The following is a 27500-nucleotide window of genomic DNA, read 5'->3' on the forward strand; positions in this document are numbered from 1 at the left end:
TGTGCAGCAAACACGTGTTTGTGTGTAGCGTGTGTGTGTGCGTGCGTGTGCGTGCGTGCGTGCGTGCGCGCATGCTAGTGCTGGGGATAAAAGCAGTTGGAAACTAAGAACATTCCCCCGAGCCGCAGCCCAGTCAGTCCAATATGATGATAAATAATGACTTTTTCATCCAAATGTATTGCAGTGCTAAACAAGTCTCGGCATCCATGATTGTTCCCAAACTAGACACTATAGATGAGAAGATTAATACATAGCTGATAGCTTCTATTAACCCATTTAGACCTGGGAATGATTCTAATGTCTCCTAAATCCTGACAGTTTTCTGAAAAACCCTATGTTTCTATGTCAGTCGTTCTCAAACAGTTTCATGTCAAGGACCCCCCCAAGACTATATGTATTTGGCCGCCGACACCCGTCTGAAAATATGTAGTTCCAGGGACCCCCAGAAGCAAAGATATGAGTTCAAAACGTTGGCTCTGAAAGAATATATATTCAAAGATTTGCGCCACATTTTCACGATTTAAAAAAAAATAGCAGACCTATCGGTTGATGATGCTGCGTGTTTGGTCGTGTAAATACTGTAAACTAATTTAAAATTTTAATTAGATTTATTTTTATTTGTTTAACTTGTCTATGTCTTATGTTGTGTGTTATGTGTTCATACTCATGTCCATGAATACGTATCCTGCTGCTGTTGCTTGTGTTTGTATTTTATGTTTTCTGTTCTCTGTGTTTGTAAAAAATCTAAAATTAAGTAATGATCATAAGAAAAATGAAAAAGAAATAGCAGACCTACAAGCTCGTAGCGCGGCACTCGGTGCCGCGCTACGAGCTTGTAGTTCTGCTATTTTTCAATAGCTAAAGTATGACATAATGCCTTTAAAACACCAAAAGTGGCTCCCGCCCAGAATGTCTTAATCCTTATTATACAAAACCCATACATCACGAACATGTTGTTCTAAATTAGACCCAGTTCATAATGTACACATTTCTCTATTCGGGGGGGGGGGGGGGGGGGGGGGGGGTCACGCCAGAGAGGTCACACTTTAGGAGAATTAATGATTCATTTAAAAATGTTGATGAATAATAAAGCAATCTCCGCGGGGCAACAGATTGTGGTTTCTATATTTAATAGACGGATAGGCACACACACACACACACACACACACACACACACACACACTACAATCCCAGACACAAGTCACATGTATCAACTCGGAGCTTGCGAGAGACGGCTGAGCGAGATGAAGATAAAAAAAAACACATGTATACAGATTACAGAATATTCATTTCATGCTCATTTCTGTGCCTAAATTTCTGCCAATAAAATCCAGGAAAAAGGGGATCAAAATGCTGCATTTGAGTCCCTTCACTACAACTTGGACAATGGCCATCATGTCAACGCAAGTCCTATATAACGATCAGCCCCAATGCATTATTGAATGCTCTCTTTTTTCCATACCAGATCATGACCCATATCACCCCTCCCTCCCATTTGAAGGGAATAAGCTGCCAATAAGAGAAACTGAGAGGCAAAAAAAACTATGCTATCTTTCACAAGTGAAATATGTTTCTGCATGTTTTGGCACGACCGATAGTGTTGAATACTGGGCATTTTAATCCATTTTGACCTGAGATCAGATTCTAAAAAATGTCTTCTACATCCTGACAGTTTTCTGAAAAAGCTATGTTTCTATGTCAGTCGTTCTTCTATTGGTTCTCTGTATCGTTCCAATTTCTTCTCTGTATCGTTCCAATTTCTTCTCTGTATCGTTTGCGTCCAACAGGTGGCAGCCATGTCACATACTTCTCTCGTTCCAATTCGACGCATGCGCACACCACTCGTGCTCACACAGGTACACACATCACAAACAGGTACACGGACATTGCATGCTGGATGTAGAAGTGGTTGCACCACTTAAAAAATAGCAGACCTACAAGCTCATAGCGCGCTATGAGCTTGCAACCAAGTTGTTTGTTCTGCTTCACGACAGACAGACCAAACATGGGTTGCCGTGAGTACTGAGTACTGCATTGTGGATCAGCTATTTTCGCTATTCTTCAAATTTTGCCATCCTCCACCACCCCAACCTCCTCCTTCTGCCTGGATTCACTAGGAATCCGGGGGGGGGGGGGGGGGGGGGGTGGCAGTGACGGAGCAGAGAGACCAACCGCTCATCCCGAGTGGAGCAAAGATGGCCGTCAGCTCCTCCAGAGACTATCCACACTTTTCCTGGGCTGTGTGTGCTCCAGCGATTTGATCCAATGAAAGCCAATGAAACTGGTCAGATGACCAATGATATCCAATGAAATCAACAGGAACTGGAGCACACACAGCCAAGAAATGTGTGGACACGCCCCCACCCTGAGTCTCTCGCCCTACCTTGGGTTCCTCACTCCACATTCATCTCATTCTGTTTCAAAATGTCAATAAACTGTTAACTTAAGTAGAGGTGTGGTCTCTTACTAGTGAAGGTAGTCTACTATGGAGAGAGAGAGAGAGAGAGAGAGAGAGAGAGAGACATATGAACAGGGTGTGAATAGCCAATGCATTTCCAGAGACCCTGCTGCAAAAACACAACGGCCATCAAATTTAATTCATCGTGTATATAAAAAAATCACACCCGTGTGAACTGAGTGGTGCAACTCCCCCACCCCTCCTCTCTCTCTCTCTCTCTCTCTCTCTCTCATTAGCAGGCAACAGTGCAGCACTATCTCTCTCTCTGTTTCTGGCACAACAGCGCCCCTACTGGTACTAATAGTCATACTGGTGCTCATAGTCACATAGGTGAGTGGGTGGTTAACGTCACATAGGCGAACAAATAGGTGAATTGCTGTTCCTTGGAGTGGTTGCACCACTCAAAAAAACATTGACATTTGTGAAGAAAGTCTCTCTTCTTTTTTGGGTGGATTGGATTTTCTTCACAAAGGCAACAACAATGTTGCAACTGGAGAGACACTCCAAACTGTTTGCGACATTTAAAGTATTTCAGGGTGACCCAAATTCAGCGAAAGCCAGAGTGATACACACAACAGGCTCGGCGGAGCTGCTCTCAAATCAATAAACAGCTTTTGGAAAATGTTGGGTCCAGCTTTTATTCTTCGTGACGATTACACTACGATTCAGGGGTGTTTATTTGGAACACGAGTCACGTGAACACAACGTGTTGCGTTGTGAATGTAGGTCTCCCCATGGCAGTGAATGACCTCCATGGTTAAAAAAAATAAGAAGAAAACCAGGCCGCGCGACGGCCGCATGGGGCCACTGTATGGGAGATCCATCATCTTCTAACACAGTTAATTTGGTAAATGGTAAATTTATATACATTTTATTTACATAGATTGTGCATTTCATTCACCCATCCACACACACATTCATACACCGATTGCGGCAGAAGCCATGCAAGGTACCAACCAGTACATCGGGAGCAATTTGGGGTTCAGTCAGTGTCTTGCTCAAGGACACTTCAACATGTAGACCGGAGGAGCCTGGATTCGAACCGCCGACCCATGGATCGTTGGACGACCTGCTCTACCTCCTGAGCCACAGTCACCCCACAGTCGCCCAATTTGGACAGCGGTTGCTCATCTACCAGCCAGGCACAGTGTTGATTTTGTCGACTAAAACAAACTACTGTATGAGACGAAAAATGTTCGTCAACTACCTTTTTTTCCACTGAGGAAAACTAAATGGAAACTAGGTGAAAAAACTAAGGTATGATGAGTAAAACTATAAGACTAAATATGCTGACAATTCCGTCAACAAATTAAAAACCAGACAAAAATGTTAGGGACTAGTGGACAAGAAAGAGGCCAGGATATAGGCCATATTACAATTAGATGCATGCTGAAAATAGCTGATCTACAAGCTCACAACACGTTGCTCTGCGACGCGTTGTGAGTCGCGTTGTGCTGTATTTTCAGCAAGTGTAAAAACAGCCATTAGGACGACCAAATCACCTATAGATTTAGTCGACTAAAATCTCATAACATTTAGTCGACTAAAACTATGACGATAACACTAAAACATTCCAGGTGACAAAGATGTGACTAAAACTAAATGAAAACCATTCAAGAGACTACGGGCTGTATTTTGCGTGTCTTAAGTAGGCTACCAGGTCTTATTACCTAACTTGAGTAAACTAAAGACCTGGAGGCGTGACCAATGCCATTTGGCTATTCTGAGTGGCCAAAGAGCATTGACCACGCCTCCAGGTCTTTAGTTTACTCAAGTTAGACCTGGTACTTAAGACACGCAAAATACAGCCCTATATATTCAAGAGACTCTATGAATAAAACAAAAAATCTAAATTTGCTGCCAAGAACAACAGTGGCAGCCAGCTTTGTTCTCTCTCAAACAGAGCGCTGAACAGAACACACACCCAGGACTAAATATAGGCCTGCTAATATTGGTGGACGGTGTCTACGACGAGACGACTCCCCTGATGAAGGAGATCCTCATTCAGACAGACGTACTACTGTGGGAAGGATGTGTTACAAACTTCTTCATGTCAAGGACCCCCTAAATTGACACTCATTAGCCCCCATTAGAAAAGATACACCAAGGAAGTAGTGTTGTTTTTGGCAGCAAATTTCTATTTTAGTTTCAGTCATGGTCTCTTGAATAGTTTTCACTTAGTTTTTAGTCACATTTTAGTCACCTGGAATGTTTTAGTGTTTAGTCTAGTTTTAGTCGACTAAATGTCATGCGATTTTAGTCGACTAAATCTACGGTTGATTTAGTCATGACGTTCCATTTGCCTGCATGGCCGATATACTGACAGGCCTGACAGACAGCCTGAGCTTAACCAATTCTGGGCGGGAACCCCTTTTGGTGTTTTTAGCATTATGTGATACTTTTGCTATTGAAAATACATATCTACAAGCTTCTAGATATGTTTTTATTTTATTTATTTTATAGTGAAAATATGGCGCAAACCTTCGTATATATATATTATTTCAGAGTGAACGTTTTTAACTCATATCTATGCTTCTGGGAAGCGGGGGTCCTTGGAACAACATATTTTCAGATGAATTACATATATTTTGTGGGGGTCCTTGACATGAAAATGTTTGAGAACCACTGACATAGAAACATAGGGGTTTTGTTTTTCTTCAGAAAACTGTCGTGATTCAGAAGACATTTTGTAGAATGGAGTTCATGGGTCCAAAAGGGTTAAGTGCCCATCTGTAGGTGCCGCTGCTATAGGGGTCACATGTGTGGTGAGAATGGATAGAAGGAATGGGGAATGGGGAATGGGGTCCATGGGGCTACGGGTTAGGGGGAATGGGGGATTATGGGGTAATGGGGAATGGGTAATGGGGTCCATGTGGGGCTACGGGTTAGGGGAGCATGAAGTCTCTGGTGGATTTGATGGGGTATGGTGGTGGGCGCCGTATAACCGACCGACCGTAACCTTGACCAGTGCCATCGTGTGCACACTACACCCACACACCCACACACCCACACACCCACCCACACACACACACACACACACCCACACACACACACACACCCCCACACACACACACACACACACACTACACACCCACACACCCACACACACACACACACACACACACCCCCACACACACACACACACACACACGCCGTATAAATTCACCCACTGTCAGACAAAAATGATAGGAAAGTTAATCAGAGAAATAGGGTCAACAGCAGCCACACGGAAGCCATGATGGATGAGTAGACATGTTGTGTGCGCGTGCGTGCGTGCGTGCGTGCGTGCGTGCGTGCGTGCGTGCGTGCGTGCGTGCGTGCGTGCGTGCGTGCGTGCGTGCGTGTGTGTGTGTGCTATGAAGGGCTGTGCATGTAGCAACACACCAATGTGCTGCTATGAGATCATGACAGATATGCTGCTGGGAGACGTGTGGCCAGAAAGCTCAATGTACTCTCTATCTCTCTCTCTCTCTATCTCTCTCTCTCTCTCTCTCTCTTTCTATCACTGCTATTGGTCCATTTACTGTCTATATTCCTCTCTCTCTCCCTCTCTCACGCACACGCACATGCACACATACACACATGCACACATACACACATGCACACCTATGCTTTAACCCATTCTGACCCGAGATCAGATTCTAAAAATGTCTTCTACATCCTGACAGTTTTCTGAAAAAGCTATGTTTCTATGTCAGTCGTTCTTCGATTTAAAAAAAATAGCAGACCTATATAGTATATACAAGCTCATAGCTTGTAGATCTGTTATTTTTCAATAGCTATAAAGCATGACATAATGGCTAACACCAAAAAAGGGGTCCCCGCCCAGAATGGATTAAAAAGATATGGCTCTCGAAACAGCGCAATGAAAGGCAGATGGGACGATATGACGAGCGGTGAGTTTGGGCGATAGCAAGGCGGAGGAGGAGAGGGAGAGTATATCTAACAAGGTATTGACGTATTGATGAGGTACAGAGATTTATGGGTACCGTTTGGTCCAGGTCTACTTTACATTCACTGGATGTGGAGTACGGTGTGCGAGAGGAGAGCAAGGGGCCAGATTCTCATCACTGATTCAGACATACCGTGCCTTAATCCATTCTGAACGGGCACCCATTTTGGTGTCAGCATCATGTTATGCTTTAGCTATTTAAAAATAGCAGATCTACAAGCTCATATCGCGCCACCGAGTGGCGCGATACGAGCTTGTAGGTCTGCTATTTTTTGAAAAATCTAAGAACGACTGACATTTTTAGAATCTGATCTCAGGTCAGAATGGGTTCATCAGACCAGTGTGTGTCCAGCGGAAACCTTTGTATGAATCTGATCTCAGGTCAGAATGGGTTAATCCATTCTGGGCGGGAACCCCCTTTTGGTGTTTTTAAAGCATCATGTTATGCTTTAGCTGTTGAAAAATAGCAGATCTACAAGCTCATAGCGTGGCACCCGCGCTATGAGCTTGTAGATCTGCAAAAATGAAATTTATCGTGAAAATAAATGTGGTGCAAATCTTTGAATGTTCTTTCAGAGCGAACGTTTTTAACTACAACGAGCTTGTAGGTCTGCTATTTTTGAAAAATCGAAGAACGACTGACATAGAAACTGACGTTTTTAGAATCTGATCTCGGGTCAGAATGACTTAATGCACAATGAGTAATAGGAGTTAGGCTATCTCTGTAGAATCTGATCTCAGGTCAGAATGACTTAATGCACAATGAGTAATAGGAGTTAGGCTATCTCTCTCAACAGGGAATCAAAGGATCATGTGGGGGGGGGGGGATCCAAAGGGTAAATGGAGGTGACGAGCGAAGGGAAATTACAGATGTGCTGATAATACCACCAAATATCATATTCAAAAAGACATGACTCCTTTACAAAGGCAAGCACACACAGACTGTACAAATACTGTACATTACACACACACACACACACACACACACACACGCACACGCACACACACACACAAACACACACACACACACACACACACTATTGGCAAATAGTAGGCTATTATATAGGGCGACAAAAATATACATGTCATGGAGAATCAACAGTATGAAAGGGCAACAGAGACACACCGAAGCACTTACTCACCTAATTAACTCTTAAGAACGAGGGAAAAACTATTGTTCAATAGACTTTGTAGACCGTAGAAATTGTAACGACGATGAATATTATAATATCAACTCAAAAAGACAAAAGATGTCGCTCGAGTCTTTTAATCCTTCGTAGGAAAAATCCCATTATGTTTCAATGGTCAAAAAAGATGGGGAAAAAAAGAGAAATACTGAAATCAGCTTTTAGTCCATTAGGAGAAAAAGAAAGTGGAAAAACAAGTCTTTGAATTTCAGCAGTTTATGATAACTGTAAATGAATTAATTATTTGTCTTTCTTTCTTTCCCTTGTTTTTTGTTGAAAATCCAATCCAGGGACTTAACGGGTAAATTCCACAGGAAAAGCAGCTATATCCACAGAGACTTTCTCAGTGTGGCGATCGCTCCCATTATCTTCGTGTAACGTGGAGGGAGCGGCAATGATTATCCTTCAAGGCAGAAAAAGTGAAATACAAAGAGAGAGATGAACAAAAAATAATGAATCATAATATGGTTTGCTTCACGTTGCGATGCATGTCTATTGCTGTACCGTCTGTGTTACGCGCACACGCGCATGCACACACACATGCACACACACATCAACTTCACACACACACACACACACACACACACACACACATCAACTTCTACTGTTAAGTTTGTAATCAGGCTTAATCCCTTGACTATGACGTTTGTCAAAACAACTGCTTCCAGTTGCCAAAGATTATTCATGAATAACTCAAGTTAACTAAAAAAACATATGTCTTATTATTATTATTATTATCTGGTAAATGACAGCGGACAATTCGACAGTAAAATTGGTTCCCCGTATACAGTACTTACTAAATAAAATATGAATACCACCTTGCTGACATTTGATTCAAACATTTGATGGTACAGTATATGAGGTTTGAGAGGGAGGACATGTTTTTTTTTTTTTTTTTTTATGGCAAAATAAAGGATAAATCCGGGAGGGTGAAGGGGGTGTAAGTGATGATAATTATCAGATTATCACAGAAGGTTGTTGTACAGATTAGAGACAAGCTTGTAGGAGAGGGCAGTGGGTGGAAATAAAGGTGTATGTTTTTGGTCCATCCTTTATTTTGAGTGCTTATATATCTAAAAGGGAGCCAAATTGACAGGATAATGGTGAGCAAAGGACGGAGGTGTACATGTGTGCAAATACAGGTGACAGGTCAATGGAGGGGGGGGGGGGGGCAAGTGTTATGACAATTAAGCCTCGAAAGAGTCATAACCTTTCCTCAAATGTGCTTTAATCTCTTACTGCATATGCGAGGAACGAGGCGAGGTAACACACCTCATTCCCTCCCCACGCTTTATCGTGTTGCCTCTACGTCAAATGATGATGTCTGAACGTCTCTGATCGTGTATGAGAGTATATGGAAGAAAAATGAGACAGTGTGGGGTGTGTGGGGGGGAGGGGGGCGGGGGGTGGCGCTTGAGACATTTTTTTAATGACAGAAAGAGGAACACAAGACTGTTGGTGCAACAACCATGGTGAATGACGAAGACAGTCAAAATGTTTGATTCCTCCTCCTTTGAGGAGGAGGAATACTGGACATACTGAGGAGACGGAGCTCGCTCGTGGATGGGTCAGAACCAGAACTCTGTTCTTTCGGGGCTCGTAGCCTCGTATGTACAGAGAAAAACGGAAACAAGTGAGGAAAACACGGACCACACAGCTGCGTATTAAAGAACAGAGCGACAGGATGGTCATGACAGTAGATGAGGACAGTATCAGCTGAGACTGAGCTGAGATGGGAGAGGAGCCATTCACACAGGCCTAGAAGCTAAACTGTATAGGCTATAGGAAGTGTGTGCGTGTGTGTGTGTGTGTGTGTGTGTGTGTGTGTGTGTGTGTGTGTGTGTGTGTGTGTGTGTGTGTGTGTGTGTGTGTGTGTGTGTGTGTGTGTGAAGTTGTGTTTGATGAATGTCTTAACGCACACACACACACAGTAAAATAAACAGACTTTGAGACAGACACTATAGCACTAAAAAAGAAAAAAAAGACCTACCTATGATTATCATTAAGAACCAGAAGCCCAAAAGAGGTGCATAGGATGGCAGGAGGAGGAGAAAAGAGAAGGGGGGGAAATAGCAAAAGGTACAAAAATGAAAAAGGCATAAAAAAAAAAATAGAAAAAAAGAAAAGATAGAACAAAGCTAATTATTAGTTATCTATTTGAATACCAAAAAAAATCATGGATGAATGAATGAATGAAAAAAGCAAGGCAATTTAAATCATGGTAGGATTCGGAAAGTGGTCAAAGTTGAGGATGGACAGAGCGGTAGGGAGGAGAGGAGAGGAGAGGACAGGGTGGGTGAAGGGAGGATGGACAGAGCGGTAGGGAGGAGAGGAGAGGAGAGGGTGGGTGAAGGGAGGCGCGAGCGTGGGCTGCGCAGGAATGGAATGAGCTGGAGGTGCAAAAGCAATGGTTGAAGGAAGGGAAATAAAAGCTAAATGGAACAAAATTAAAAGAAAAAGAAAGTACGAAATGTTTAATTAAAAAAAATATCCCCCTCCTCTCTCTCTCTCTCTGTCTCTCCCTCTCCCTCTCTCTGTCTCTCTCTCCCTCTGCCTCTCTGTTCTTCCGTGTCTGGCTTCATAAATAGAAGAAATTGTAGACCAGGTAGATGGAGAAATAGATGAGGAGGCAGAGGACAGAGAGAGCGAGCAGATGAAAGGACAGTGCACCTCCAGCAGCGCGATGAGGAAGAAAAAGAACAGAAAACGAAAGAAAAAGGCAAATACTCCAGTGGCCTCCGTGGTGTCTCCCGGCTGCGCGCGGAGGCAGAATCAGACGGAGGAGAGGAGGAAGGGGGAGAGGTTGGCTTTGGTCGCCAGTGGTTCCCCCCTCCTGTCCCTGGCTGTGGTGGCTTCTGCTGGCTTCTTCTCCTCCTCCCCCAAAAAAAACACTTCCCATCCAGATGAGCACCACAAAATAAAAAAATAAAAATAGAATGAAAGAAAGAAAGAACAAAAGAAAAAGGACGAAAAGCTGTCCTCCCTCTCTCTCTCTCTCTCTCTCCCTCTCTCTGTCTCTCTCTCTCTCTCTCTCTCAACTGAGTTCTGACATCACATGCCACTCGCACAGGTTAGACATTGTTGCAGCAGCAGTAGCTCAGTGTAGGGGGGGGGGGGAAAGGAGAGAGAGACATGGGGCTGCTGCTGCTGCTTAGACAAGAACTGCCTGCCTCATGAGAAAGACTACCAGGCTGGAGGTGCTCTCTCCCTAGCTCTCTCTCTCTCTCTCTCTCTCCCCCTCTCAATGAATACTAATGCCGTGAGTGGGCCCACCTACCTTCCACCCAGTGTTCTCAGGAATGGGCGGGAGAGAGAGAGAGAGAGAGAGAGAGAGAGAGAGAGAGAAGAGAGAGAGAGAGAGAGAGAGAGAGAGAGAGAGAGAGAGAGAGAGAGATAGATGAAGTGGGAGGGAGGGAGGTGTGTGTGCGCGGGGTGCCTTTCCAACAGATATCTCTAGGAAACCAAAGCGGTGTGTTGTGTGTGTGTGTGTGTGTGTTGAGAACTGATAAGTGACTCTGGCTCCCCCTACAGTTAACATAATCAATACACCGCCAGCGCAGGCAAAAAAGCTGCCAGCACTGTACTGTACTGTACCGGCGTACCGTACTGGCTGCAGTGTTGATTTGGACAGCAAATTATTTATAGTCATAGTCTTCTGAATAGTTTTAATTTGGTTTTAGTCACATTTTAGTCACCTGGAATGTTTTAGTGTTAGTTTAGTTTTTAGTATTTAGTATTTGGTGGGCCTTGATGCCGTCGTAATGGCTGATTTTACGCTTGCTGAAAATAGCCGATCTAAGCTCACAACCCGGCAATTTGAGCTTGTAGATCGCCTACATTTTCAGCATGCAACCAAGAGTAAAATGACTTGTCTTTTACTTACTTACCGGATCTCTTGTCCACTAGAGATTTTAGCCTAGTTTTTATTTGTTGACGAAATTGTAGATTATAGTCTTATAGTTTAGTCATCATAGCGTCGTTTTCATTTAGTTTCCATTTAGTTTTCGTCAGTGAAAAAAGGTAGTCGACAAACCTTTCTCGTCATAGTATTAAGGCCTATTCATAGTCTGTATTTTCGGTGGCGAGGTGACCACCGCTCCGGTGGTGAGCTGACCACCGGAGCTGAAATAACGTTGAGCGGTGGTGAGTAAAAACAGAGAGAAGGGCTGGAGCGGTGGCGGTGGTTTGCTCTTCACCGCGGCTCGTGACGTCATGTTGTAGTTCGGTGGTTCACCTAACCACCGAAAATCTAGACTATGTATGAGCCTTTAGTCGATGAAATCAACTCTGACTGTCTGGGACGAGGTGAAAATTGTAATTGTCTTTAAGTTCCAGTTGAGATGAAGTGGAATTACCGTTGTGTGAATGACCTTTTGAGTCATGAGTCAGACACGTCTCAACGGCACTAGTGTGTGTGTGGTATTTATATGCCCCTAGAACATGTAGGCCTATGACTTACATATCCTGGATCTGATGGAGGGCGTGTACCCCGAAACATGCACGTGTAAAGGCTTTGTAAAGAGGCCATCATTGCACAATTTTATTTCCTTAGTTTATTGTTATTTTTGGCTCAGCAGCAGCTGCCCGACGCAGGGTGTGGATGTGCATGTATTTTTTATCTATTATATATATATATATATATATATATAGCTGCCCGACACAGGTGTGATGTGCATGTCTTTTTATCTATTATATATATATATATATATATATATATATAGCTGCCCAACACAGGGTGTGGATGTGTATGTCTTTCCATTTTTGTATGATTGTATTACTTGACGACACTGAAAATGAGTTTGATTACTCAGTGTGATTTCGAGAATAAATAAAACTCAATCGTGTATTGATCTTTCCATCTACATCCGACGCCAAATGCCTTTTTTTACAAAAAGAAAAGAGGGAATTTCTGCCCGTTTATGGTTGCAATTAAGACTCCTGTCCTGAGCCAAACTCACTGTTGCTATGGTGACACAATACTGCTCCCAAGTGGCCAAGTCCAGGCTAGTGGCCAGCAGAAGTATTTTATGTCACAGCGTCATCGCTCAAAGCAGTTATTGGTCTGTTAAATAACATTTTTATTTTTATCTGCAGTCAGATATTATAAACCTTTCCTTCCTTTTGTTTTTAACCCATTTTGACCTGGGAAGGATTCTATTCTAAATTCAGGTGTCAGGACAACAACCGTTGAGAAATGACATAGTCGGGGGTCCCTCTACTGTACCTTCTACTGTACTGTACTGTCACTGTACTGTACTGGCACACCCGAAATCACCATATATACAGTTAATATGTGCGTGTGTGTTTGTGTGTGTGTTAGGTTGCACACAGGTGGTGAAAAAAACAATGCTATTTTCATTCTCAGACCCAGCCAGCAACCCACACACATAGCTCCGTAAGGGAGTGGGTTGCACCACTCAAAAACTGAAAATAGGGAATCATTTCATAATTGTTTGAATTGTTGCCTGCATCTCCCGTCCGTCCATCTGTCCGTCAACCGTCACCCACACCTCCATATATGGTCACGCCTCGTGACATCACGTCGCCTTTAATAGGTCACGCCTCGTGACACGTCACGCCACCATATATGGACCTCTCCATATATGAAGAACACGACACTGACCTCATCTAACCCTGGATAACCATACATGGAGAAGACTGGATCACCTATAGATCTGCATATGTGGAGCCGGCCAGCAACTCTACATCTGACGTCAAAGCTTAAACCCTTAGATCTCCATATATGGAGTTGACCTGTTCTGACATTCAATATGTTGATCCCTCCCCTTCCTGTTCTGACATTCCTATGTTGATCTGGCCTCATCAAACCCTGAGCTTTATACAGGTGTAACATCGCAAGCATTCCGACTGGCTGCTTCACTTCCTGCATATGAATGATATGGTAACTGTACCGACCTCAACCACAAGGCAATGCAACTTGTATGTACGCACGAGTGCATCGTGGATGCGACCTCCCCCTATTTGTATAAAAATCAATTTTTTTTCTCTTTCTTTCTTCACTTATTATTATCATTACCAATGCTGCTGCATTGTCTAAACTAAAAGGAGGCCCAGGCCGTAGCGTCTGGGCACCGGACTGGTAATCCAGTCGCAGTGTGCCGCGGGTTTGACTCCCGGACCCGACACGGCCTTTACTGCATGTCATCCCCCCCATCTCTCTCCCGTTTCCTGTCAGCCTACTGTCTGTCCCTTCAAAAATCAATAAAAGGCGTAAGCCGCAAAAAAAATTATCTTTAAACTAAAAGGAATCCGAACAACAACAACAAGTCTTACTCTTGTGCACAAGATCTAACAACAAATACCGCTACCATACAACCTTGAACCTTGAAACCGTACTGAAATGAATGGAATCCCAATAGCGTCCTCGAAGCTCAAACAAACTACTACTTTGGGAAATGGTTGTGTGGGCTAAATTGGCTAAGCATGCCATAGCCTACCACCATGGTCTTCAACCAGTCAGTTGTAGGTAGCCTACCTGCTTATCACTGACGGACAGTACAGATAGGAAATATAATAGTAATATAATAGTAATGGCAAACCACAGGGCTGTGCAGAGAGCACTGAGGTGAGGTGGCAGGTGTCCAAACCCCCCAGAAAAGGGCACATAAGTGGAGTTTTATTATTATAAGGCGATTTTTGGGGTGATCTTTTTGTGGGGGACCCTTGTGCCATTTCACACCAGACATTGTGTTGTGCTAATGGAGCAAGATGTTCCACATCCAACATTGAATTAAATATCATTACATATTGCTATAAGGGCCACAGATGTGGGGCAGGCCATTAAAAAGGGTTTTTTGGGGGGGTGGGTAAAAGGCCACTTTAAGGCACAGCGGCCAGGCCGGGGCAGATAGGTGCCCAAGCAGCACCAAAAAGCCCTCCCTCTGCACGTGCCTGTGGCAAACCTCTACTGTAAAAGTAACTTGCTCACCTTGACCATATTTGTTTGTCTGGCAGGATTTTTCCTGGTCCACTTGAGCACATGGTCACCTCCTGGAGAGTGAGTTGACGACAGGAGAGGCAGTAAGTAGCCCCTTTCCGGAGCCTTCATGGTTACCTTTTCTGTATTTGGTATACGGGTACCGACGTCCCAAACACAACCAAGGGGCCGCGAAAGGGGCTAGAAGAGACAGGAGAAAACAAAATACTGTAGGTGAAACCACTGTGATGATGATGACGTGTAGACAAAATATTAATTTTCACCATTCACTTGTGCATTGTATCATGAGAACCTTTATGTAGGCTACACATATACTGCACAAAAATATCCATTGAAGTGGGATATAATATTTACATTTTGAGAGACTGTAGCTTTGTGTGCACTAATATCACCTAAAGAGGGCGACATTTCACTGCAGAATAAATTCATGCCAATTACAATAGTAGGCCTACTATATACCCAGCAAGCACAGTCCGGACCTGGACGAATTAGTGACTCTCTATTGGGGCCAAATCATGTCAAACCAACACTAGTCAGATCAGGCCCAGAATATCACCTGATTCCAAGTTAACCAACATCAATTCTGCTCACTAAGACGAATGTCCCTGGATGAATCAGAAAGAGTCAGATCGTGGCCAGATCAAATTAAGTCATATCATAATAGTCATATCTGGCCCAGAATAAGCTATATTATTTAAACTGGTGAAGACGTCCTGGAATTGACCTCCCCATATGGGCTGTGATCTGGCCTATAGTCCTGAACGTCACGAAGTCATCGGATGACGTCATCATAACATCATCATGATGTAATTTGGCTTGCTGGGTAATTAGTTATCTCTGTCTCACAATATCCCCTGCGGTGCACAGTACAGTACCAAAACAGTGTTTTCAATAACATGACAGGATCAGGACATTGAAGTGAGCTGAAAATTGTTATTTTTTTGTCTCAAGCCTTCGTTGACAAGGGCCATTGATTGATTGATTGATTGAAATATTTATTAAGAGTTTGTAGAATTACAGTACATTTCAAGCACAAACTCAATACAGAGACTGTTAACTGTGAGTGGACGACCCAATTAAGCATTACACTTGTTTACAACAGGGTCCACATTGTTCAATTCATCAAAGAATGAGACGAGACGAGACTGAACGAGAGGTCTTGTCCTGAACTCGATTGAGTGTGTCTACTAGTCTAGAATCATCCACAGAGCTATAGCAGCAGCACAGTCAGTCAGAACAACATCAACAACGATGGCGGCGCTGCCTTCGCCTCTAAGAGCGTGGCGAGGAATCCTGAAGGAGTTGAAGACGATACAGGGGCCAACTTATAGAAAATCATTGGCGTATAACTATGTTATAGGTCAGTTTCGTCAAAACGAGGTGAGTGAGTCGCTATAACGACTGTATACTGTACGCACACAAGGTAGCAGCTATGGCTAACAACAGCCTAGATAGTAGCTATAGCTAGCACTATAGCAGCACACAGAGCATAATGTTATGGTCTAATAACACAGTTGACACGTTTCATTTGCCTCAATTTGCCGCAATTTAATTAATGTGTATAGTTCCGGGGCTTCACATACTGTGTATAAATGACATTTGACTAGCAATACATTTAGTTACATTAATGTACACACAGTCAGCTGAGCTCAACGACACAGCAAGGTGACCGACATTGTTGCTCAATGTCGACAAACAAAACACTCACCCAAGTGTGTTGACATTTTGACAACCAGTCAAGTTGTTTCTGTAATGTTAGAAGAACCGAATCCGACTCGAGCTTATATAAAATGATATGGACTGACTCAACATTTAACACAACATTATTACACTACCATGTCGTATCTTTCTTTAACGGAACTTACATAAAGTCTGTCTTGCGACTTCATTACATTAGGTTTCAATTCCAGGAGTTTGGCGCTTGCCGCGCTTGCAGGCTTGCAGCCAATCGCATGATGGAGTTGTTCATTGATTACGTTACGTCATTAATTGAGTTATTAGGACATTAGAACATATAGCCACCGGGCTCTGATAGCCACTAGATGTTGCACCCAAGTTTTTTTTGTGTGACAGTAACTCGCAGTAACTCTTGATTGATTGAATATGTAAACAGCCCATCGAACAATAAGACATTAAAAACTAATATGATGGCACACAAAACGTGCTGGGGACCATCCCATTGTGTTCCATATAGGAGGATTTCAATGGAAACAAGTCCATATAGGACTTTGTTGTGTGTGTATATGCCTCTGTCAGATGTATCTACTATCTAATTAGCCTGTCAAGTCAATTGTATTTATTTATAGAGCACTTTTAAAAAGTGCTGCACACTGCACAGCATATAACAAAACAAATACAATACAATAGAAAGATTATCGTTCTATTGTATATCTTTCAAAGATACAACACTTTTAAAAAGGGGGCAGTGGGGCATAGGGTTTTCTAAAAGGCCAGGGAGAACGGAACATTTGTGTTGATGGATTGAATCTATAGTTGCAACACCCTCCATTGACAGCCCATTCATCCAAATGGAAAAGTCTGATCTGCTTGTGTTAAACAAACTCACCAACATTGCAGCTGTAGGGCAAGCTTGAATTATCCTCTATAAGCAAAGCGTTTGTTTCATAGAAATCCACCGTAGACATGTTATGAGCTGTCAAGAAATTCCAGATATAGAAACATAAGTATTTCAGAAAACTGTCATGATCTTTTTTTATGTCAGGCCTAAATGGGTCAATTTCAGGTGAGTGAATGGGGGGTTTTGTATATGTGACTCATCCTCCTTCTCCTTCTCCTCCAGATAACGGGACAAAGGTACTGCCGTGCGCATGACGAGGCTCTCCACGCCTCCTCTACCTACCTCTGTCTGTTGGCGTCGACCAGGAGGCACATGGCCCTGCACGACCTCTACCACGGCAAGGGGGAACGCAGCATCGCAGAGGCGGCGGGAATAGTGGGCCTCCGGTTGCCCACTCAGCCAGGGGGCAAAGGCTGGGACAGGGAGAAATAAGAAGGTGTGAGAAGAGGAGTTGGCTGGACCGCGTCTGATTACAACCACATTCATGGATTCTGTATGGCGTGCCGTCTAATCTATCTTGACTGATGACACCGAGAGCTGCTTTATAGTCGTTGTCTGCATGAGAATCACTGCTCCAGGCCAGGGTACTGCTTTTTGTTATATTTTATTAAAGTTAGAACATTACCACAGTGAATCACAGCATAGTAAAAGGCGATTGTGGTCAACGAAGTTGGACCTTCCCTGTTCAGCCCCTCTCTCCTTCCATTCATGAAAAGCCGCCTCGCGAACAGCTGACTTTACTAGGCTAGTAGCACGCAACACCACGTGACCCATATAACTGTCACCAACAGAAATAGCAGGTTTGACCCCTTAATTTTAATGGAAGGGAATAATGGACCCATTTCTGGCGTACAGTTCAGCTGTAGTCTGGAGATCATCATGCCATCGATAGCCAGACATATATTGGCAGAGAGGAGATGATGTAATTAAATAACTGTTATTAAGACAAGGACTGGCATTAATTGTGAAACTGGTCAGGTGTCCTACTGGCTGCACAATCATGTAAAAACATTTCCATTTTAACGTCTTTGTCCCATTAAAGTGTGTGTATTAATGTTCAATTGAATCTGTATTTTGTTTCTTTTTTTTAGACACATGGGACTATGTTGTCAACACAATAATAGCTGGTTTATTTCTCTTTATTTCCTTAAATTACATCTGAGAAAATGGCAGCATTGTGAATTATCTTACTAGGCAGTAGGTATTGGCCTGGAAAACAGACAAATCTGAATTATCTTACTAGGCAGTAGGTATTGGCCTGGAAAACAGACAAATCTGCCATTGCTACATTTGCCCAATTATCTACGCAGTGATATTAGTTTGGCCATGCCAGGCTAAGTAGGCATACTGTAAGCCTCATTTCTGATTCAACAGCTAAAAATCAAGTATTTGTGCTTAATTGATAAATATCATATGCATGTGAACTATTAAAGTTTTTCTTTTGACCTTTCACGCAAATGTGCCTCATGTTTTAGCCAGAGGTGATACTGCAATCAACCAAAGTGACAAACGCTATACTATTGTACGGGGCTGGCGGTGGCTCAGGGGTAGAGTGGCTGGATGGTAACCTGCAAGGTTGCCAGTTCGAACCCGGGCTCCCCCAGATTTAGCCTTGCATGGTTTCCGCCGCCATCAATGTATGAATGTGTGGGTGAATGTAATGCACAATATGTATGTATGGATAAAGGCGCTATAAAAATGCACCATTTACGGAAATGCCACTCACTAATCCCCCCCCCCCCCCCCCCCCCCCCCCCAACCATTCTGGGGTGGTCGAGATTATGTTTTCGCTCTCATGATTCTGTTTAGACTGAGCGAGTAATCTTGGGACATTGTAGGACCGATCAAGGAAGAACCTACAGTCAAAATTGGGGTCTGATTTGAATAGGCGACCACCAACATAGTTTGAAATACATTTGCATTTTGCATTCTTTAAACTGTATTTATCCACATTCAGGTTCACGTTCACCGAAGCATCAATGCACTTTTTTTTCAGCAACCTCACAATCGCACCTGGGTCTAGGAGCAGTGTGTGTGGTTTCCTATCAGTCTGGGGGGGTCTGACCAGGAGTCTTTAAGCCACAAACGAGCTCCTCTAACATTTAAAAGCAAGGGGCCCTTGACAGTATCACATTGAAATCCGCTCCATACATTTGACTGATGTCAAAGACGGAGGCGCGCCGTGTCTGGTGGCCTTGAGCCACGTGACGTGAGGCACCGCCGAGCGAGGCGCTCGTTTTCTATCCCCAGTGGGTTTGTAATATGTCCTGGACATAGGCTACTTAGTAGGTCTGGCGATGCCCCTGTTGCTGCCTGAAGGCTCATACATGGATTTTCGGTGGTGAGGTGACCACCGAACTACAACATGACGTCACGAGCTGCGGTGAAGACCAAACCACCGCCACCGCTCCAGCCCTTCTCTCTGTTTTTACTCACCACCGATCAATGTTAGTTCAGCTCCGGTGGTCACCTCACCACCGGAGCGGTGGTCACCTCACCACTGAAAATCCAGACTATGAATAGGCCTTTACTATTCTTTTTTTGAGTGGTACAACCACTCCCTTACGGAGCTATGTGTGTGGGTGGGTGCCTGCTGGGTCTGAGCACGCAAATAGCATGGTTGTTTTTCACCGCCTGTGCGCAACCTAACAAACACATATATTAACTGCATGTACTGTATATATGATGATTTTGGGTGTGACAGTACAGTTCAGTAGAGGGACCCCCACACGGTAACTCTGGATGTTCCGGGGAGATCCCCACATGGTAACTCTGTCATTTCTCTTCCGTTTCGGACGCGGGGCGGCTTGCTGGAACCGGGCCGGCACCCTGGCTGTGGTCCTGTGGGTCTGGATCCTCCCACACAGAGTTGCACCACTCACTTCACATGTGTGTGATTTTTTTTATTTGTATTGCTTTCTGTATTCCCTGGGACTGTCTCCTCTTTCCCATAATTATAAACCTATCATTATAATCATCTATCTCGCTCTGCTGTATATATACCCAGCATAATCCTCTTTTTGTGTGTGTGTGTCTTTTTTTTGTATGCGCTTTTTTCTATTTCCTCTCCAGTTCTCATGGTGACTAACGTTGCTCTCAGTCTGAATTTAAATAGATCATCCCTGAAGCTAAGCAGCATACAACACATGACACATGGTGGCACACATGCGCAGAGCACGGCCTAACGGAACACAAAAGCGTGCACATGCTGTGTGCTGGAATGAAAATCCAATGCATACTGACAAACCTACTGCTATAGTGTCAAATTATATCGCATTAACAACTGAAAATGCAGTGTGCACACACACATCTGTATACACCACCACTGTTCCGCGCATGCATTCTGACATAATAAGCAGAGATGGGCATGTATTTTAAATGCATGTATTTGAAATACGTATTTTCTTTTAAAATACAGAAAAATGTACAATGTAGGCCTATATTTACAATAGTACATTTTTGTGATTTTAAAATACATCATGTATTTCAAATGCATGCCCATCTCTGACTATATAGAGGGAAACAGGATGCAAGCCTATATTGATTTCCACCTAATGTTTATGTTAAGCCAACTTGACGTTTTCTTGGACATGAAATAGGAAGACTTGATGAGTGGCTTTACAGTCACACATCCCTTCCTTCAAGTTAACATACATTTTTAATGTAAGTACCGCAACCTGAACCCAGGTTAAACTCACACCAAATAAACAAACTTAAGTCGTGGAAAAAATGTGTCCGTCTGCAGGCATAACATTGCAAACTGTTTATTGTAGTGGTGGTAATATGGTTGTCAAGTGGGTGAGAGAGAGGTATATTTAAGACTAGATAAGAGCGAATGAGGAGAGCGGGGAGGCGGGGCCATGATTCACCGCTGGTCAAACTCGGTCAAACTGGGATGCTGCATGCAGTGAGTCCGTTTGACGAAAGAGAGAAGAAGTCATTTATGCGTTTGACACAGAACCGAAAAGTCGTTTGTTGTTGTAACTGTCTTAAAAACAAAACGGCTGTAGACTCACTATATTAACAAGAGAGGGTATTAGCATTGACTGTAAAAGTGCGCACAAATCCTTTGGAGCATAAATTGGTCTTTTTTTGCTAAACATCTGGATAGTTCCCCATGCCAAGGTTTCAAGAGGAGCTGTTTGTTATAATACCAACTTGTTCATAGAAGTCCAACGACCAACACATATAGAACAGGTGTAAAGAGGGGCAGCGCGCGGAGAGGAAACGGAGACCCGTCTTCCTAAAGAAGAGATGTTTGGAATGGTGAAGAACTCCGTCTTTGGAAACATCGACGAGACCGAATATAAATTGCTCAGCAATGACTCAAAGGTAGGTGTTTGTAATGATACCCCATTATAGCCTCTTTACCTCTTATATATATAGTTTTGATATGCTTTGACTTGTAGCCTATATGTAGGCCTAATAATGCATCGTTTTCCTTAATGTATTTGCAATGGATAGCCTTTTACAGCCGAAGCAGAAAGATAATAATGAATAATCAGACATTTTTAATTTGTCAATTTCCCTATAGCCTACTTTTCGTACATAGTTAAAGCATTATGCCAGACCGTTCCCCCTCAGCCTGCACTTGCAGTTCAACATAAAACGTCAAACCATTAAAAAGCATAATAAAAGACATATAATCTAAAACATGTTTATGTCTATAACATGTCTATGTTATGGCTTAATAGTTTTATATAGGCCTACATTTAAAATATCCATATATTGCAGGCCTATATTTCATCCTGCTATATAAGGCTTTAATTTATAATATGTTTTAAACTTTTAGCTTTTAAATCGTTTTTGGAGCAAACGAGCACGACCATATATACAAATAGAGCCCTGATTGACAGTCTGTCCAGTTAATTGCGTGTGAGTTCTGACCTTCTCCTGCCTGGTCACAGTGGGGTGTAGGCTATATCAGGGCCATATATCTGCAGCATACTGCGTGAACTATGCAAACATTTATCTTGGACCAAAAATAAAATATATTAAACAATTAACAGAACAAGTTATTTATATACAATAAATATTCTGACATGTCATGTTATAATCTATTCCGTTTTGTTATGAGATGCTATAGCTGCACGTGCCTCATATCTCATGCACTGATCAAGCAGATTCAGGTGTGCGTGTGTGTGTGTGCGTGCGTGCGCGCGCGTGTCTGTCTCCGTGTGCATTTAAATCTCTAGATTAAACGTGAAGTCATTTGTGATTTGTATTCTGATACACTGACCATTTAGATAATTAGTCGATTAAGGGCAATGACGTCTATAATTATAGTAGAACACTGAGATCACATCAAGAACAAGGTCATGCCCTCTGTGTCTCATTCTCTCTCTCTCTGTCTCTGTCCCTGTCTCTCTCTCTCTCTCTGTCTCTCTCTGTGTCTCTCTCTCACTCTGTCTCTGTCTCTCTCTATGTGTGTGTGTCTGTCTCTCTCTCTCTCTCTCTCTCTCTCACTCTGTCTTTCTCTCTCTCTCTCTCTCTCTCTCTTTCTCTCTCTCTCTCTCTGTCTCTCTCTGTCTCTCTCTCTGTGTGTGTGTGTGTGTGTGTGTGTGTGTGTGTGTGTGTGTGTGTGTGTGTGTGTGTGTGTGTCTCTCTCTCTCTCTCTCTCTGTGTGTCTCTCTTTCCCTCTCTCCTATACCTCTTCGTTACCATTTTGAGCCCCCCCACCCCCCTTGTGTTTATATGTGCTACTGAATGTTTGTGTGTGTGTGTGCATGTGCATCTGCGTGTGCGTGTGTGCGTGTGTGTGTGGGTGTGTGTGTTGGTGTGGGTGCGTGCGTTCGTGCGTGTGTGTGTGTGTGCCCGTGTAACTGTGTGTCGTGTTGTTTGTCTGTGCATGTGCGCAGACTCAGCCATGTGTACTGTTAACTGAAGCAGTGCATAATTGCCATTTCAAGATTATGCCTATATATATGCTTCTGTAAACCCACTGCGTCCGTGTATGTAATTGTATGAAGTCAGGGTGTACAACTGTACATCCAGGCTTTGTAATGAGGTTTGTTTGGCATGCTTCTCCTGTGTACCTCATGTGTATCTCATTGTTTGGCATGCTTCTCATGTGTCTAGAGTTTCAAGAGCTTGACTAACGTCTACCTTTTGGACCGGAGACAAAGCTAGACAGATGGAAACAAATTAGCTGCCAGCTCAATTGACCAAACATTCAGGGAATCGAGTGACCCAATCAGACACTTTTACCCATGCACGGCACAAGAGCATGCAGGGACGGGCAGAGAGTGTTCTTAGAGACACAGGGGCTGAAATCCCATAGGGGCGGCCTTAGGAATCTGGACGCCCGTTTCAAGAACAAATATGTCATATACCTATGACATCATTATTTTGTTGATACAGCTGTATAGATACAAATTGTTTGACTGTTCAATATCACACTCCGCCATTACTCTTGACAATTATCAACAACAACACCTCTCCTCATACTGTCGTCTCCTCACAATTAAAGTGTCTCCCCTTTACCTCCCAATGCTGCACATTTTACCAGGTTATTAACATAAAATAAGTGTAACTTAACAATGTGGGAAAGAGAAAGGCAGTGAGTGAGCGAGATAGAGAGGGCCAAGAGTGGCGGGGGTTGACTGACGCCTGACGTTCAGTTGGAGCTTGGAGGCCCCCCTGAGGGTGGAGGCCCGTTTCAATTGAAACTGGTGAAACATATGGCCTGGGCACTTTTGGACAAAAATTGCGAAAATAGCAGATCTACAAGCTTGTAGATCTGCTATTTTCGGGGCGCAACCCAGCACTCTTTAGCTAGTGGAGATGCGATGTACGACATTAGATTTCTAAACAAATTTGTTCAACGCAAAATGCTATACGTTCAAGTTCAGGAGACTTCGGGAAGAAAAAAAGCTATTCTCCTGAATGCTGCCTTCCAGCATGGCATGGAAAGGAGAGGAGGGCATTTGCATTTCTTTCACCATAGTAAACGCTGCATTCGTGGTCTGGAGAGGGCAGTTTAGCACGATTCAACAGACCATTTGTATTCATTACATCACATATACTGGTGGTAACACAACAACACAAGAGTAAGACTTATTTTTATTTGGCTTCCTTCAGACAATGCAGCAGCAATATATAACATCAAACAGCAACAAACAAAGGGGGGCACGGTGGCACAGTCGGTATAGTGCTGTCGCCTCACAGCCTATACCAGGCCGCGGAGCAACCAGTCAGGATGCTCTCTGTGGCGCCTCTGTAGAAAGCTCTTATAGAACTTTTGGACCCATTCCAGCTTTCTTCAGTGTTCTGAGAAAGAAGAGGCTTTCTTCACCACCCGCTCTCTGCACCCTTTCCTCTGCAGCACCCCCGATCGGGATGGGAGAGAGAGAGTGGTCACTGGGAGGAGAGAGAGTGGTCACTGGGAGGAGAGAGAGTGGTCACTGGGAGGAGAGAGAGTGGTCACTGGGAGGAGAGAGAGTGGTCACTGGGAGGAGAGAGAGAGTGGTCACTGGGAGGAGAGAGAGAGTGGTCACTGGGAGGAGAGAGAGTGGTCACTGGGAGGAGAGAGAGAGTGGTCACTGGGAGGAGAGAGAGAGAGGTCACTGGGAGGAGTGAGAGAGTGGTCACTGGGAGGAGAGAGAGTGGTCACTGGGAGGAGAGAGAGAGTGGTCACTGGGAGGAGAGAGAGAGTGGTCACTGGGAGGAGAGAGAGTGGTCACTGGGAGGAGAGAGAGAGTGGTCACTGGGAGGAGAGAGAGTGGTCACTGGGAGGAGAGAGAGAGTGGTCACTGGGAGGAGAGAGAGTGGTCACTGGGAGGAGAGAGAGAGTGGTCACTGGGAGGAGAGAGAGAGTGGTCACTGGGAGGCCTCCTGTATAGTCCAAGATCAGCTCTTTTGTTTTGTCAACATTGAGAGCCAGGTTGTTGTTCTCTTGACAGCATTTTGCCAGGTTCTCCACAGTTTTTTCCCCATAAGCTGTATATCGTCATCGTCCGTGACCAGGCCTATATATGGCCGTGGCGTCGTCTGCATCGACATGTCTGTACACGGACAAACTTATCCGTTGCAAACGTTTTAGATTTTCTGTTTTACACACCGTTATAATGTTCTTATTTTGCACTTGGTTTTCTTCAGAATATTATTATTTCCTATACGACTCTACGGCACATTAGGAGTCTAACTAGTACTAGTGGTTTTCCAATGTTTTATTAGCAAAGACCCCCTTAACTCCGAGAGAGTGTTCAAATGGAACCAAATGGACCCGCAATTGTCATTATAGTTTGAGAGTGTACAGTATACAGGATACAATAATCAGTATTTATGCAACATGCCTTTAATGTCTTGACTTAAGGCTGGCTGCGGTACCACTTGCCAGAAGAAAGTAGCTCAAATCGGTTCTGACAAAAAATAAAGCAACTACTGTTTTAAGGTGAAAAGGAATGCTGAGACCGTGCAATCAGGATCAGTCAGATTTGTCTTATTCCATTCCAATTGCCTAGACGGTGCATGCTACACCAGAATGTTACGTGTGGCACATCAACCAGGACGAGCACATCACCAACAAGCGTCTGTACGGGGCTTTAGCACGTGTATGAGAAGATAGCAGTGAGGAGGATGAGTCTAGCTGGCCACTGTGCTTTACCAAGTTTATCAGAGAAGATAGCAGTAAGGGGGATGAGACTATAGCTGGCCACTATGCTTTACCAAGTTTATCAGAGAAGATAGCAGTGAGGAGGATGAGACTAGCTGGCCACTGTACGGGCTTTACCACGTGTATCAGAGAAGATATCAGTAAGGGGGATGAGACTATAGCTGGCCACTATGCTTTACCAAGTTTATCAGAGAAGATATCAGTAAGGGGGATGAGACTATAGCTGGCCACTATGCTTTACCAAGTTTATCAGAGAAGATAGCAGTAAGGGGGATGAGACTATAGCTGGCCACTATGCTTTACCAAGTGCATCAGAGAAGATATCAGTAAGGAGGATGAGACTAGCTGGCCACTGCCACCGACACCAAGAACTCCCGGCCAGAAAGCTTGTACTGTGGGAACCAACACACGGGGCATCGATCGAGAGGACGTCCCACACCGACCTATACGTGGACGTACTAAAGAAAGATGCTGGTGCAGAAAGGACAAATGAGCTGACCAGATGTATGGATGGAGACGCCGATGGAGGGCTCGTCTGAAGAGAGATATTGACATCCAAAGTTTGCTGGCTCTCTGGGTATAGCCAACCCATGGCTGGCGGAGAGATCTGCACGTATAGTTACAACTTACAATGTCATATTTATCTCTCTTGTACAGAGCTGTGGCATCGGGGGGAAAGTGAAACCACAACCACAATTAAGTCATACTTGAAAGACCACACTTTGACTTTAAGTATTGTCAAATCTCTGCCCTTGATTGACGGGTGTCAGGTATTGAAATCAGAGCAGGTCACCTGATCTCCGGCGAGCCTGAGATCAGCACCTTGGGGGCTTAATTAAAAGGGACATAGAATACAGATGAACACGCACGCACGCACGCACGCACGCACGCACGCACGCACGCACGCACGCACGCGCACACACACGCGCACACACACGCGCACACACACGCGCACTCACACGCGCACACACACGCGCACTCACACGCAAAGCAAACAGATGTGCACGCCACAATGACTTACATATCCTAATTGCCTCCCTTTGGCTGAACTTAAGAGACTGCATGGTTGTCTTTGTACGTCACCTTTATGCAATGTTAATGGTGGACCCGGTGACATGCTGTACAGGGAGCCACGCTTGATAATTACCATGCAGGAGCCTCATGGCCACCTGTCACATGTTTAAAACGTCTGGATAGCATGTAATTACATACTGTGTTTTCATGATGAAGACGATATGGAACCCACTGAACCACTTCAACCCTGTACGGGGTTGACTGGAGTCCCTCAGGGCTCTGGTTCCATTCTGACCTGAGATCAGATTAAAAAAATGTTCTTCTACATCCTGACAGTTTTCTGAAAAAGCTATGTTTCTATGTCAGTCGTTCTTCGTTTTTTTCAAAAATAGCAGACCTACAAGCTCATAGCGCGCCACTCGGTGGCGCGCTATGAGCTTGTAGATCTGCTATTTTTCATTAGCTAAAGCACAACATAATGCTAACACCAAAAAGGGGTCCCGCCCAAAATGGGCTAGTCCAGAGGTTCCAAACCACCAGTACCACTGGTCGTACTGGTTGAGCCCTCCTCTGGTGGTACTCAGAGGAGTCACCCCAAAAAAGGGGAAAAAAGACAAAAAGTGGAATGAAATATTTATATTACTAGGTAATATAAATTATATTCTGAACAAGCAAGGTTCTGAACAAGCAATTGGTTGAAATAAGCTCTCCAGCCGTGCTGAAATGAGCATGACAGCAC

The 27500-nt window shown here is 43.9% G+C and overlaps 3 protein-coding genes across 4 annotated transcripts in view; all 3 read left to right on the forward strand.

Moving 5' to 3' along the window:
* LOC310869175 (histone H3.2) overlaps positions 1-27500 on the forward strand; it is a gene marked incomplete at its 3' end in the record, with an annotated part of 214952 nt that overhangs the window by 16907 nt on the left and 170545 nt on the right. The window lies entirely within an intron of this gene.
* On the forward strand, positions 15752-18583 carry fmc1 (formation of mitochondrial complex V assembly factor 1 homolog). Of its 2 annotated transcripts, XR_014570143.1 has the most exons (3): positions 15752-15935; positions 17356-18334; positions 18384-18583. XR_014570143.1 is itself a non-coding variant. In XM_083779909.1 (2 exons), exons 1-2 carry the CDS (start codon positions 15807-15809, stop codon positions 17563-17565), a joined length of 339 nt encoding a protein of 112 aa, XP_083636035.1. In that variant the 5' UTR covers positions 15752-15806; the 3' UTR covers positions 17566-18583. The 2 variants fall into 2 exon arrangements, 1 of the variants encoding a protein (XP_083636035.1); XM_083779909.1 differs by having other exon boundaries at positions 17356-18583.
* Positions 21385-27500, forward strand: part of LOC310869167 (heme-binding protein 1-like) — a 22781-nt gene continuing 16665 nt past the window's right edge. The window contains exon 1 of the mRNA XM_083779779.1: positions 21385-21465. Coding sequence (XP_083635905.1) covers positions 21388-21465 — 78 coding nt within the window. The 5' untranslated portion in view covers positions 21385-21387. The remainder of the gene's footprint in view (positions 21466-27500) is intronic.

Source organism: Protomyctophum parallelum (genome assembly GCF_964188405.1).
Source record: "Protomyctophum parallelum genome assembly, chromosome: 13".
Classification (NCBI taxonomy): domain Eukaryota; kingdom Metazoa; phylum Chordata; class Actinopteri; order Myctophiformes; family Myctophidae; genus Protomyctophum; species Protomyctophum parallelum.

What these genes read in the sequence shown, in the direction of transcription:
- fmc1 (XM_083779909.1), top strand. Translation starts at nt 15,807, where the DNA reads ATGGCGGCGCTGCCTTCGCCTCTAAGAGCGTGGCGAGGAATCCTGAAG. An exon ending in GTCAGTTTCGTCAAAACGAG is followed by an intron (nt 15,936 to 17,355) that starts GTGAGTGAGTCG and finishes CTTCTCCTCCAG; the next exon opens with ATAACGGGACAAAGGTACTG.